The 12,831-nt window shown below is 59.4% G+C and overlaps 1 protein-coding gene across 1 annotated transcript; it reads right to left on the bottom strand.

Annotated features, from left to right (window-relative positions):
- Positions 1 to 2,850: 2,850 nt before the first annotated feature.
- Positions 2,851 to 12,685, bottom strand: LOC307109476 (pepsin F-like). Its single transcript, XM_079788219.1, has 9 exons — positions 12,532 to 12,685; positions 11,295 to 11,445; positions 10,410 to 10,527; positions 10,211 to 10,329; positions 8,433 to 8,632; positions 6,170 to 6,286; positions 4,523 to 4,667; positions 4,336 to 4,434; positions 2,851 to 3,369 (listed from the first exon to the last, which is right to left on the bottom strand). Exons 1-9 carry the CDS (start codon positions 12,582 to 12,584, stop codon positions 3,226 to 3,228), a joined length of 1,146 nt encoding a protein of 381 aa, XP_079644345.1. The 5' UTR covers positions 12,585 to 12,685; the 3' UTR covers positions 2,851 to 3,225.
- Between the last annotated feature and the right edge of the window lie 146 nt (positions 12,686 to 12,831).

Below are 12,831 nucleotides of genomic sequence, written 5' to 3'. Positions count from 1 at the left end.
AGCTTCTCCGGCTCCGGGCCCAGGAGAAACTCCTCCTGTTAATAGCCCTGCTCTCCCCTCAGGCTGCACGCAGCTCGGAGGCTGCTCTTCTGGGAGGGGTGACTCATTGCTGGTAACTCACTCGCCACGTGTCTGATGAGGTCACCGCGAGGGTGCCTGTGGCCTAGATGCACGGTGCGTTCAGGGTGGAAGGACGACTGGAGAAGTAGCAGTTTACGGGGCTTGGTTACCGTGGGCCTTTGCTATTGCTGTTCCCTGTCTGGAATGTTCTTCTCCCAGCGCTCTGCATGGCTGGCTCCTTCTTCATATTCAGCTGTCCTTCTGCACTGCCCCTCCTCGGTGAGGTGTGCCCTGGCCAGGCTGGTCCCCGGGCACAGATCTTCACTCATTTGAGGAGTCCCAGAGACACCGAATGCGTGTTTCCATGTGCTCTGCCTGGGCGCCCTGTGGGGTGAGAATGTCCCCAATTTACAGATGAGCAAACCGAGGCTGGGGGAGTTAAAGTCCCTTGAGGTCATGTGGCCAGTGAGTGCCTGGGAGGTGAACCCGGTCTGCCCGACAGATTGCCTGGTCTGTCCACGCTGCTGCTTGGGGTGGAGGCCCAGAGGTGATGCCCAGGAGAGAGCGGGAGCAGGGATGGAGATGCCGGGGTCACCGACAAAGGGGTATCATCTATGAAAACTGTCCATCCTTTTAGGGAACACTTTTTGTTGTTGTTTACATTGATTTCAGAGAGGAAGGGAGAGGGAGAGAGAGATAGAAATATCAATGATGAGAGACAAACACTGATCGGCTGTGTCCTGCGGGCCCCCCAATGGTACCAAGCCCACAACCCAGGCATGTGTGTTGACGGGGAATCGAACCATGACCTCCTGGTTCCTCGGTCGGTGCTCAACCTGTGAGTCACTGTGGCTGGGCAGACACCTCTGTCCTTTAGAGAATAATGCTTGGCATTTTCCTGATCTTAAAAGCTGTCACTGAAAACGTAATAATAAAAGCATAAGATGAGAGGAGCAATGGCCCATGTGCTGCCTCCTGGATAGACTGTGGTCATATGTACGTTGGCCTTTTTCTGCCGTACGTGTGACGTCAGCAGTAGTTCATGCTGCTGTGGGACAGACACTGCCCAAAGGTTTTCTATAGGTTAACGCATGGAATCTTCACCTCAGACCGAGAAGGTGGGACTGGTTTTTCCTGTCATGCTTCAGGTGTAGTGCTGGTACAGCCTGATTGAGATTTGTTTCGCACCTCCTAAAAGCCACCATATCAGGCTTGTAGTTTGGTATGATTTAGGATATTCATGGAGCTGTATGGACATCCCATGATTTAATTTGGGAACATTTTTGAGATCCCAAAAAGCAGTGCCATACACATTAATATCACACCTTCATTTCCAATCCTGCCCTTGCCCCCAACTACAAGAGAAGATTCTCATTTCATTAACTAGAGGCCTGTTGCACGAAGATTAGTGCACGAATAGGCCTTCCTTCCCCTGGCTTCCCTCCTGGCCGCCCGGGAGCCTGCAAATCCTCACTCCCGGCTGGAACACTGCTGCTGTAGCTTCCTCAGTTTCCTATTCGTTCCCTCATTGCTGGTGTACGGCCCTGCCCACCGCTGCCTGCCTATGTATGCAAATTAACCCACCATCTTTGTTGGGTCAATTTGCATACTCACTTATGATTGGCTGGTGGTCATTGTGGATGTACAGTCAATGTGCATATTTCTCTTTTATTTGATAGGATTATTTGTTATTGCAGTAAGAACATTGAACATGAGATCTACTCTCTTAATATAAATTTTCTTATTCTCACTAGAGGATATTTCTTCCATTGATTGTTAGAGAGAATGGAAGTAGGGGACGAGGGGAGGGGAGAGTCGGAGAAGCATTGATATGAGAGAAACATCGATTGGTTGCCTCCCGCACATGCTGGACCTGGGTCAGCGTTGAACCTGCAACTCAGGGACATCCTCCTTACTGGGAATTGAACCTGTGACCCGTCAATGTGCAGGACAACACTCTAACCACTGAGCCACACTGGGCAGGACTCAACAAATTTCAAGTGCACAATGGAGTGTTGCTAACTATAGGCACCATGTTACATAACAGACCCCTGGATGTATTCACCTTGCATAACCTGTATTACTGAAATGTACCTTCTTCTAAAACACGGCTGTGATTGGTGGCAGAGTTGGGGGGCAGCCATCAATTCTTCTATCACCCACAGCAGCCGTCGCCAACCTATCATCTGGGGCCGCTGCTGGTCCCTGAAGCCGAAAGTTTGGTGACCCCTGAGTCCTACAGCATCTCTCTGCACTTCTGGGGACCACTCAGCCCAGCTCCAGCCAGTGGTTTAGGAGGAAACTGTCAATCACCATCCAGTGAAGGGGGGCCATGTGACCAAGTGGAGCCAATCATAGTGCCCCATGCCCTGCCACATGATTGGTCCAGGGCTGGACACATGACCTGAGGTGGACCAATCAGAGCCCTCCCTGTTCTCTGCTCCTTTCCAAGCCTTGGGGATGTCAAAGGCTGGGGCGGGAGTGGCAGAGCCCTTGGCCTGGAGCAGGCTGCCAAGAGAAGGCTGGCAGGAGAGGAATCAAAGGTGACGGAAGGGCAGAGGCCAGAGGGAGGAGAGAGAGTGGGCTGGTGGGTTTTGATTGCTTGGGTGCAGCCCCCACGCTGTGCGGACCTGCCCTGGTTCCCATCCGGGTCCTGGGTGTCCCGGTTCGGGTCCTTTCCGATTAAGCCGGTTGGAGTCGGGTCCCCTCCCTGTTGGTCCAGAGGAGATTCCAGAGCCCTGCCTGCCTGGGACGCACTTCCCAGACCCAAGAGGAACTATTCGTATGAGCGCCATTGATAATGAGACCGTTTATTAAAAATCAATGTCTTTTTATAAATCAATGTTTTTATGATTTTTTAGAGGGAGAGAGAGAAACATTGATGAGAGAGAAAACATCGAAGGACTGCCTATTGCATGCCCCCACCTGGGGATCAAGCCAGCAACCCCAGGGCTTGTGGTCTGACCAGGAATCTAACCAGTGACTTTTGAGTGTGTGGGAGGAGGCTCAATCACTGAGCCACACCGATGAGCACAAATGAGGTCTGTTTTTTTCCACTGAGAAGAGGGCTTGGCAAAGCCCCAGACGCAGCTGTAGCGGGTCCCCTGGGCAGGAGTGTGTGACTCCTTGGGGCGGGCCGGCGGCCTCCAGGAGCGGCGCCCACATCTATTCGATTACAGGAGCCAAGCCGATCCTGTTGTTGGCCCGATCGAAGACGGTGAAATAGAGCCGCAGGAAGACGTTCCCCAGGATCCAATAGCGGGATCTGTCCCAGGTGTACAAGTTGGTGTAGCAGATGCCCGTCTGCTCCTGCAGGGGACAAAGCACAGCCCTCAGCTGCCCTCGCCGCTGTCACCCTTCGGGCCTGGGCGGCAGCTTTATGCCCCTTCCCCTGGGCCCTCCACTGGGCTGTTCGCTGTGAGAGAATCCCCGCCTGCTCCCCTTCAGGCCGCTCGTCCTCCAAGACCGAGCCCAGCGCCTGTGCGCCTTCTCGGGCCCATGCCCCCTCCTTGGCACTGCCGGCTGGGTGGGGAGACTGCCCCGGGGCACCCTGTGTCTTCAGCCTCAGCACCCAGCCTATGGGGGGCCCCTGGCACGGCTCCCGGGGTGCCTCCAGGGTTCGGGCTGAGAGATTTTGAGTAGCTTTCTCCATGGGCTGCCCCAACCTCCTCAGCACGCCGTGGGGAACCAGCACTTTTTGAGCCTCGACTCTGTGCCAGGCACTGCCGGTCACTGCACCTTTGTTCATGTCAGCGTCTCACCACCCCACAAAGGGGGGCTTGGTTTCCATTTCACAGACAGGGATTTGGGGCCTCGCAAGGGGCATTTGCACCCTAGGACTAGGGTGCCCCAAGTCAGGACACTTGGAAATGGGAGGGAATACAGTTCCTGATTAAGGGGGGGACATGGGGACTGTCCCCAGCCAGCCCCCCTGTCCCTACTCTGCCTGTGTCCGGGTTACTGCCTACGTTCCCTGTCCATCAATCCGATGCCCGGGGTGAACTGACGCTCTTTGAGGGCGAGGCCATTAGCGCGCCCTCTCCTGGAGCCCGGCCCCGAGCCAGCACAGGGGGCCGCTCAGAGTTCTCTGAGGGTGATGGGTGCCCAGACCCCCTTCTATCAAGAGGCTGTGCTGTGGGAGGTGCCCTCCCAGCCAGGGCTGCTGGGCAGCATCTGCAATGGCACAGCCCGGCCTCCAGGGGGCGGCAAGGAGCCCCGGCCCATCAGGTCCCTCCAGTCCCAGATCTGAGAGCAGCCCCCAGGACGGGCCCTCACCCTCCGGATGTAGGCGCTGGCTGGCACTGGGTACGCGACGCCATTGATGGTGAAGACGATGTCAGGCAGGCTGTGGATGGCCTCGCAGCTGACGACGTACTGTCAGAGAGAGAGGGAGAGGGAGGATGGCCCAGCGGATCCTTCTGTGTGTGGGGAGCCCGGGGTGACCCTGGGCGTGACCTCTCACCCAGCCGGTGCTGGTGTTCTGGGCGCTGATGCTCCTCAGAATGTTGAGGATGGAGTTGGTTGGGCCAATCACCAGCGTGGTCCCGGTATCCATAATGGCCTGGCAGCTGTCAGCACAGCCCACGACCTTGCCGTCCATGGAGATGCTGAGGGACAGAGCAGGCGCCAGCGTCACTTGTGGCCTCTCCCACCGCGGCCCCTCCCTGCCGCCTGGGAACAGCCTGCAGCTCCCGCCGGCCTCTGTGTCCCTGTGTTCCCCCACACTGACCTTCCTGGGGCTCCTCTCAGGTCTGGAATGCATTATGCTCTTTATGCCCCAGGGCCTTTGCACAGGCTGTCACCCTTCCTAGACCCACCCCTACCCCTTTGTCTGGCTGATCTCCCCTGTCCTCCTGGGTCCAGATCAATCATTACTTTTTCAGGGAAGTGTTCCTCAGGTTAGATCAGGCCCCTCTCCTCCCCCAGACTAGACCTGCAGAGCCTTCCTGGTTTCCAGGGTGCATCGGGGTGGGAACCCTGATCGCTGCGATGCGGTCGCTCACGTGTATCTGCCCTCGTAGTCGGAGAGCAATCTGTGCCCTCTGCCCCTCCTGCGCCCGTGCCCAGCGCACAGCGCATGCTCGACGGTGTTTGCCGAGGGAGTGACAGGGCGCGTGAAGGAATGAGGTCAACTGGAGACACGACCTGCCGTTCGACCAGTTAGGAAGGCCACACGGTAAAGACGGAGGTTCCCGGGACGCAGGGGCTCGGAGAGGTGGGAGGGAGTGTTGTTTCCCCCCTGTCTCTCCCCCTCTTCCCAGATCACTGGCCAGGTGACGCCTGAGCCGGCCCAGGGCGCCGGTCGTTGGCCCCGAAGCACAATTTAAGCTTCTGTCTGACCGTCTTACACGCCCCCTCAGTGATCACCCCCGGTTCTCAGCCACCCAGGTCCCCGCTTCCCGGTGCTCTGGGTCACATCCCCTGCCCCTTGGCACCCAGGCCGGGTGGGTGGGGGTCCCTCTGTGTGATACGCTGTCAGGGTCGAGGATGGCGTATCTCTTGGCCGGCAGGGTTCTCTTCAGGCCAGTGTTCAGCAAACTGTGGCTCGTGAGCCTCATGCGGCTCTTTGGCCCCTTAAGTTAATAGCAATCTACCTACCTATATAGATTAAGTTTAAAAAATTTGGCTCTCAAAAGAAATTTCAGTCGTTGTCCTGTTGATACTTGGCTCTGTTGACTAATGAGTTTGCTGACCATAGCGTTCGGTGGAGGGGCCTCCCGCTTGCCCAGCTCCCCCGTTTTCCCCTGGCGCCCCGTGCGCTGGGAACCCCTCCCGTCCGGTGACCTGGGTTGTCCCTGTTCGGACGGTGGAATTCTCCTTGACCCCTTCTCACTGCGCTTGCCCCGCTCTGGGGGTGCAGCCCTCCCACGCTGCCCCAGCCGCCACCATGAGGACTGGGCCCCGGGCCTGTCCCTCCTCCTGGTTCCTCGTGACGCGGGCCGATCCCGTTTCTCTAGTCAGGACCCTGGTCAGGGCGGTTATAAACCCATGTTGGTGAGCGTGCCTGTGAGTGTCTCTGTCTGTCTAAGTCTGTGTGTCTGCATGTGCGTGTGCCTGTTCTGGTGCGAATGTCACTGGTGTGGCTCTCAGCGGGGGGTAGGGAGCTTACCTGTCCAGAGTGACCTGCCAGTAGCCCTGCTCGCTCACCGGCACCCACTGGAGCTCGCCCCGGTAGTAGGAGGGGTCTACTCCGCCGAACATCACCACGCTGCCGTTCTCCTTGCTGCTGGTGGGTGGGGGGGTGGTAGTGGGATGGTGCTCTTGTGAGGGGAGGACGGTGGGTGGCGTTTCTCCAGCTCAGTGAGCGAGGGGTGGGCTGACCAGCGGCCACTCAGACACACAGCCAAGGGCCCCGCGGAGCAGGCAGTGCTGGGACCCCCACGGCTCGGATGAGAACTGGGCAGGAGGGCTGAGCACCGGCTAAGTTCGGACCCCTGGCTACTGAGGAGCAAAGCCAAGGTTTGAACTTGAGATTCTGGCTGGGCTTTGGGTACCCACCTCTCTGAGGCCGGCCAGGTCCCCCCTGCAGCCCCAGCGCTCAAGGCGCGGCCGGAGGCTCTATGCGGAGGGGACCAGGCTGGAACTCAGGCTCCCCCAGGCTGGCTCACAGGCCTGGGACACTCCACGCACGGCGCCCGCACTCACTGGGGCCCCACGGCCCGCTGCCCCGTCCTGAAATCCCTCGTAGTGTTTGAACGAGGCCCCACATTTTCATTTTGCACCTGTTCCTGCAATGCAGTCGCCGGTCCCGGGCTCAGGGGAAAACGTGGCTGAGGGGAAGGAAACACCCCTGCCCGCCTCTCCCTCCGGCTGCGTCAATCGATCAGCACACCCCGTGGCCTTTCCCTTCCCCCTGTGTCCTGACTCCTCCACGGCTCCCCCTTTCCTAGCCTCCCTGGTCCGAGCTCCTGCTCTCTCTCTCCAAAGAGGCTGAGCAGCCTCGTCCCTGGCCTCCCTGCCTCCTCTCTGGTCCATCATTCTCCATCCAGCGCCTGGGGGGAGCTTTCAGAAACACAGGTGGGATCATGTGTTCTCCCTGCCTAGGCCCCTGACAGAGGCCTCCACTCCCACCGAAAACAAAGCCCTGGGCGGCCTTGCCCCTACCTGCCCCTCACACTCCACGCCCTCCCGCGGCCTGCCCCTCCCACGCTCCCTCCCCGCTCCAGCCACTCTGCCCTGCTGGTCCTCTGTTGGGCCTGGGCCTCCTCCCCCCCATCGCCAGGCCTCGTTCAGAGCGGTCCTCGCACTGCCCGTCTGAAGCCACGCTCTCATCTCTGTGGTTCTGTCACCACGTTTACCGCTTTCCCAGAACCAGTCACCACCTGGCATGTGTGACCTTTTCCCTTTATTTACTTACTTGCTTCTTGTCTGCCTTTCCTCCCTCTCACCTGTCTGCGTCACGTGCACAGAGCAGTACCCAGCGCATAGTAGGTGCTCAATGGATATTTGTTAAACGGCTCACCTCCTTGACTCGGTCCCAACACCCCAGAGGCTGCAGAGCCTGGAGCTCAGGCCCCCACAGAGCCCACAGCCTCTCCCACTCTCTGCGTCATACACACCGTCTGCCCGCCGGGTCCCCTCCGGCCTGTGCTGCTCCCTCCACCCGCTCCAGACCCTCAGCCCGTCAGGGAGGGTAGCTTTTCCAGTGCCGGCCCAGTGACTGGAGACCTGCTGATGGCCTGACCACCCGCCAGAGGGGACGGCCCCGCGGCCGAGTTCTAGTCCCGCCACTACCAGTGTGGTCGGGGCATATTTGTGCAAAGCTCCTCTGTGAGTCTCAGTTCCTCAGTTTCCCCATCCATCCAAGGAGGGACTACATGTATGGGGGTCGGCAAACTTTAAAAAATGCTAGATTATGCCCTAGCTGTTTTGCCTCAGTGAATAGAGCATCGGCCTTCAGACTGAAGGGTCCCGAATTCGACCCCTGGCCCTGGCCGGGGCGCATGTAAGAGGCAACCAATCGATGTGTCTCTCTTGCATCAATGTTTCTCTCTCTGTGTCTCCCCTCCTCCCTTCCACTCTCTTCAAAAATCAATGGGAAAAATTCTCAGGTGAGGATTAACAAAAAGTAAAATATAGTAAAAATGCTAGATTGTCAATATTTTGGGCTCCGCTGGCTGCGCGATCTCTATGGAAAGTGCTCGATGCTGCCATTGTAGCACACAAGCAGCCGCAGACAGGATGTGACTGAAGGAGCAGGGCTGTGTTCCAATAAAACTTTATTCATAAAAGCAGGTGGCGGGCCACATGTGGCCGGGGCCACTATTTGCTGACCCCTGGACTAGACTGCCCTCAGGAAACACGGGGCCGGGTTGTCTACCGTTTCTCAGGCGCCTGAAGGCATCGGGGAGAGTCATGCCCAGCAGGCTTACCTGCTCAGGTAGAAGGCGAAGAGGTTCTCAGATATGAGGCCTTGGTTCCACATGCTGTCGAAGACCGGGGTGGTGTTTCTGAGGGCGAGAGCGGGGTAGGCCAGGCCCAGGATGCCGTCGTAGGCCGCGAATTCCAAGGACATGCTTAACTCCAACCAGCTCAGGCCAAATGCCTGGGATTTGCACACAAGGTCCCCGACCTGTCGGAGGAGGGTGGTCTCATGTGACCGTTTGGGAAGTGGAGCTGGGGCTGGGCTGTGGGGGAGGAGGGGGGTGATGCCACCAGCACCGCAGGCATCAGCTGAGGTGCGGCTGCGCTGGAGGTGCCGGAGCAGCACGCACCGTGCATTGTCCAACTGACGCCCGCCCTCCTGCTAGCAGCACCCCAGGCAGTAAAACACCCCCATCCCCTTACACGGCGGGGCGACTGGGGAGCAGGCCAAGCGGCCCCCCTTGCAGGCCCCAATGAGCAGAGAGCGGGAGCGTCTTGTTTTTGGCGTTCCCAGGATCTGGTGACAGAAACCGAGTGAATTCGCTGCGGTTCCCTGTGGGTCTGCCCCCCAGGTGTACACAGGGCCACCGAGTTGTCATGAAAAGGCTGCCTGGGTCCTCGCCGCTTTGCTGAGTGGATAGAGCGTCGGCCTGCGGGCTGAAGGGTCCTGGGTTCGATTCCGGTCAAGGGTTGTGGCTAGATCCCAGTAGGGGCCGTGCAGGAGGCAGCCGATCAATGATTCTCTCTCATCATGGATGTTTCTCTCTCTCCCTCTCCTTTCCCTTCCTCTCTGCGATTCTTGAAAAAAAAAAAAAGGCTTCCTGGGAAACGTGTGTGTGTGTGTGTGTGTGTGCGCGCGTGTGTGCGTGTGTGTGTGTGTGTGTGTGTGTGTGTGTGGGTGTGAGGCACTTTGGGCAGGAAGCCCAGTTTTTCTAAGATTCTCAAAGGCCCCCAAAGTAAGACCTTTTACTCAGGACCGTCCTGCACCCCTGGCCCTGCTTCCCCTGCCCTGGTGTCTGGAGCCCTTGGTAGCTCCCAGACACCTCGGATACGCTCTCCCCTCTCCCTGAAAATCCCCCACAGCTGCCCAGCCGTGACTCGCACCCCAGCTGTGCTGCTCCAGGTGTGGGCCTTGGGCAGGCCCTCCCCCTCTCCCTGCGGTCCCTCCTCTGCATGCAGGTAGCAGTAATGCCTGCCCCGTGGGGTTGTTGCAGGATCAGACACATTATTACCACGGACGTGCCCAGCACAGAGCCTGGCACAATCTGGGAATATAAAAATGGGTTTTCCGCCCGTCTTGCGGGGCTCCGTGGCTGAGCGTCCACCTATGAACCAGGAGCTCTCGGTTCCATTCCAGTCAAGGGCACATGCCAGGCCTGTGGGCTCGATCCCTAGGGGGGGCCCTGCAGCAGGCAGCGGGTCAATGATTCTCATCATTGATATGTCTGTCTCTCTCTCCCTCTCCCTTCCTCTCTGAAATTAAGAAAAAAAATATTTAAAAAATAAATAAAAATGGGTTTGCCCTCATCTCTCCCTGCTCCCAACAAAACCAGCCTCGAGCTCACCACGGGCAAGAGCTGCATATGCCCGCCTCTCATGCCATGACTGCTCGCTGGGTTGGCCACTCAGGGAGCTTGTCTGCAGGGCGCTGTCTCCCCAAGGCAGACAGCCAGCCCCTGGGGTACTCTGGGGGAGACGGTGCGTCCAGGTGACCCTGCATCTGGTACCCTGAGCAGTGAGCAGAGGTCGCCAGGCCCCGCCCTGCCGCAGCCCCGCTCACACTCACCCGCACGTCGTCGTAGCCCAGCAGCCCGGTCACGTTGCCCAACCCGTACAGCAGCTCAATGGGCCGGTCCGTGCTCTGGAATGTGGACGATGCCCGAGGGTCAAAGGTTCTGTGTGTCACTGTGGATGGAGAGCGAGTGTCCTTCAGCTGCCAGAGCTGGAGCTGAGGATGGGGGCGGAGCGGGGGCGCGGGCACTCACCACAGATGGGACTGGAGCAGTAGATGGAGGGCACCCACAAGTCAGCCGAGCCCGTGTCAAAGATGACCTTGAACTCCTGAGGGGGCGTTCCAATGCTGATGGTGCCAACGTAGTACAGCTGCCGGGCGGGGGAGGGCGGTTAGGCCAGGCCGGGCTGCCCTGTCACCCCTGATCCCCGAGGGGCCTGCCTCGATCAGGGCGTCCCTGTCTCCTGGGATCCCTTTCCCACCACCCCACCGCACAGCCACGGTTCAGGCGGTGCCTTCATTGGGAAGTTTCCCACGTTCCCCCGCCGCTCTCTAAATCCTCGCAGCCTTCACGGCCCAGCTGGCCTGCTCCCTCCTCCGGGAAGCCCTCCCAGGTCACCCAGGCCACTGTCTCCCAACTCAACGCCGGTGATGTCACTATCACAGGCGGCCTTTTATTTGGCGTTTATCTTCTTGCAGAAAGGCCAGACCCTCTGTTCTCCGCAGCCATAGCCACACTGCTGGTGTTTTAGGGCCTCCCCACCGCAGGGGCTCAGGGACTCTTTGCTGGGGTCGTTCTCGGGGCGTCCTCTGCCTGGGGTGTCAAACTGGAGTCCCCGGGGAGGCAGCGGTGCGTCTTGTTCAGAAGGAACAGAATCTGCCCAACAGGCACCTGGTCCGCAGGGCCCAGCGACGTGTCCTTGGCCCAAGACGGAGGTCTGCCTGCCGCCTGACCATGGCTGGACTCGGTCACCACAGACCAAGAGCGAGGGGGGGTGCCTTCTCCCCGGGGAGGGACCCCTGTTCCCTGGCTGTGCTGCCTGCAGGAGCCCCGCCCCCTCCTGGTCCCAGCCCTGGGTGAACCCCAGTGCTGGGCCAGCTCCTAGGGAAGGCTGCGGGCTGCGCCCCGCACACTCACGTCCAGGTAGTTCCTCATGGGTTGCACGGTGACGCCCTCCCCGCTCAGGAACTTGTAGGCGTGGCTGTAGGGGTGGCGCTGGAGGTAGTCTCTCAGCAGGTCCTTCTCCCGCAGGCTCTCCCGCATGGACTTGATCTTGGTCAGAGGGATGCTTCCGGGGAAAGACAACCAATCAGACAGAGCTCCCACCCCGCGGTTCAGTGTGGCCGCCACGCCTGGCGTTGGAGCCGCACCTCGTCTTCCCGAGGATGTTCCCGGCCATCTTATGGGGGGCAGCCGCCCAGCTACCGCCGGCAAAGGCGGGCAATGGGCCCAGGTCTGAGCGCGGGGCCTGCTGCGGCCCCGGGGAAGCCACAGGCCCGTGCGCAGCCTCTGATTCCCCGTCGTAAAGAAGTGGGGTGAGGACAGGCCTCCCGCGGGGTGTCTGGGGCTTTGAGGGAGAGGATGGACAGAAGGCCCCTGACCGAGGGACCTTGACCCTGAGCCAGTGCTGTCGCCATTGTCATCTGACCAGCTCCCTCTCCAAGAGCCCTGGAGGGAGCGGAGTGGGAATCACCCACTTTTACAGGAGTGGCCACCCACCTGCTCATTAACGGAAAACTGGGCCCCGGGGGACCCCTCCGGGCCCTTCTCCAGGGTCAAGTAGAGGGGAGGCTGGAGGTGGGCGAGGGAGCCCGGAGATGGGGAAGAAAATATCTCCTGACGGGACCACTCACACAGCTGCTCCGGTGGTGCCCTGAGGAATCCTGGGGGCCCCATCCACACAGGGGTAGCCTGGCATTGTGGAGCCCCCAGACCTGTCCCCGGACCCTGGCCCCACAGTGAGCGTGGCTAGCTACTCATCAATGCATGGAGAAGTGGCCCTGGCCGGTGTGGCTCAGTGGATAGAGCGTCCACCTGCGGACCGAAGGGTCCTGGGTTCGCGTCCGGTCAAGGGCACGTACCTCGGTTGCAGGCTCCTCCTCGGCCTGAGCCCTGGTCAGGGCTCCTGTAGGAGGCAACCAATCCATGTGTTTCTCTCACATCGATGTTTCTCTCTGTCTCTCCCCTTCCCTTCCACTCTCCCTAAAAATCAATGGGAAAATATCCTCGGGTGAGGATTAAAAAATACAAAAATACAGGGAGACGCGGACTTTAGGACCGGGAATGGTGGCGTTCCCTTGTCCACCCCTGAGCGGTGGAAGGAAGGACAAGCGGACAATGAGAGAGGCCGGGAGAGAGCTGTCCCCATACTCACGTGACCAGGCACTCGGAGAGGGCCACCAGGCTGAGGAACCCGATCCACCTCATCGTGCGTTCTTCCCTGGGTGGCGTCCTCCGGAAGGCTCGGGTTTGGAGCGTGCGGGGATGGGCCAGCGCTGCCGATATATACGCTCTGACCTGCACTCGTGATCCACTGGGAGGGCTGCTGACGGCCCCGATAAAACACTACAAGCCTCCCGATAAGATCGTTATTCCCATCAGCACTGCAAACCTCCTGATAAGATCTTTATTTCCATCAGCGTTCTGGATTGGGGGGCGGGGCGGGGGGCGCGGC

Source organism: Cnephaeus nilssonii (assembly GCF_951640355.1).
Source record: "Cnephaeus nilssonii genome assembly, chromosome: 13".
NCBI lineage: Eukaryota > Metazoa > Chordata > Mammalia > Chiroptera > Vespertilionidae > Cnephaeus > Cnephaeus nilssonii.
Note: the sequence above shows the minus strand (reverse complement) of the source record. Positions and strands in the feature narration are given on the sequence as shown.

What these genes read in the sequence shown, in the direction of transcription:
- LOC307109476 (XM_079788219.1), bottom strand. Translation starts at nt 12,584, where the DNA reads ATGAGGTGGATCGGGTTCCTCAGCCTGGTGGCCCTCTCCGAGTGCCTG. An exon ending in TGGCAGGTCACTCTGGACAG is followed by an intron (nt 4,668 to 6,169) that starts GTAAGCTCCCTA and finishes TCTGTCCCTCAG; the next exon opens with CATCTCCATGGACGGCAAGG. An exon ending in AGAACACCAGCACCGGCTGG is followed by an intron (nt 4,435 to 4,522) that starts GTGAGAGGTCAC and finishes TCTCTCTGACAG; the next exon opens with TACGTCGTCAGCTGCGAGGC.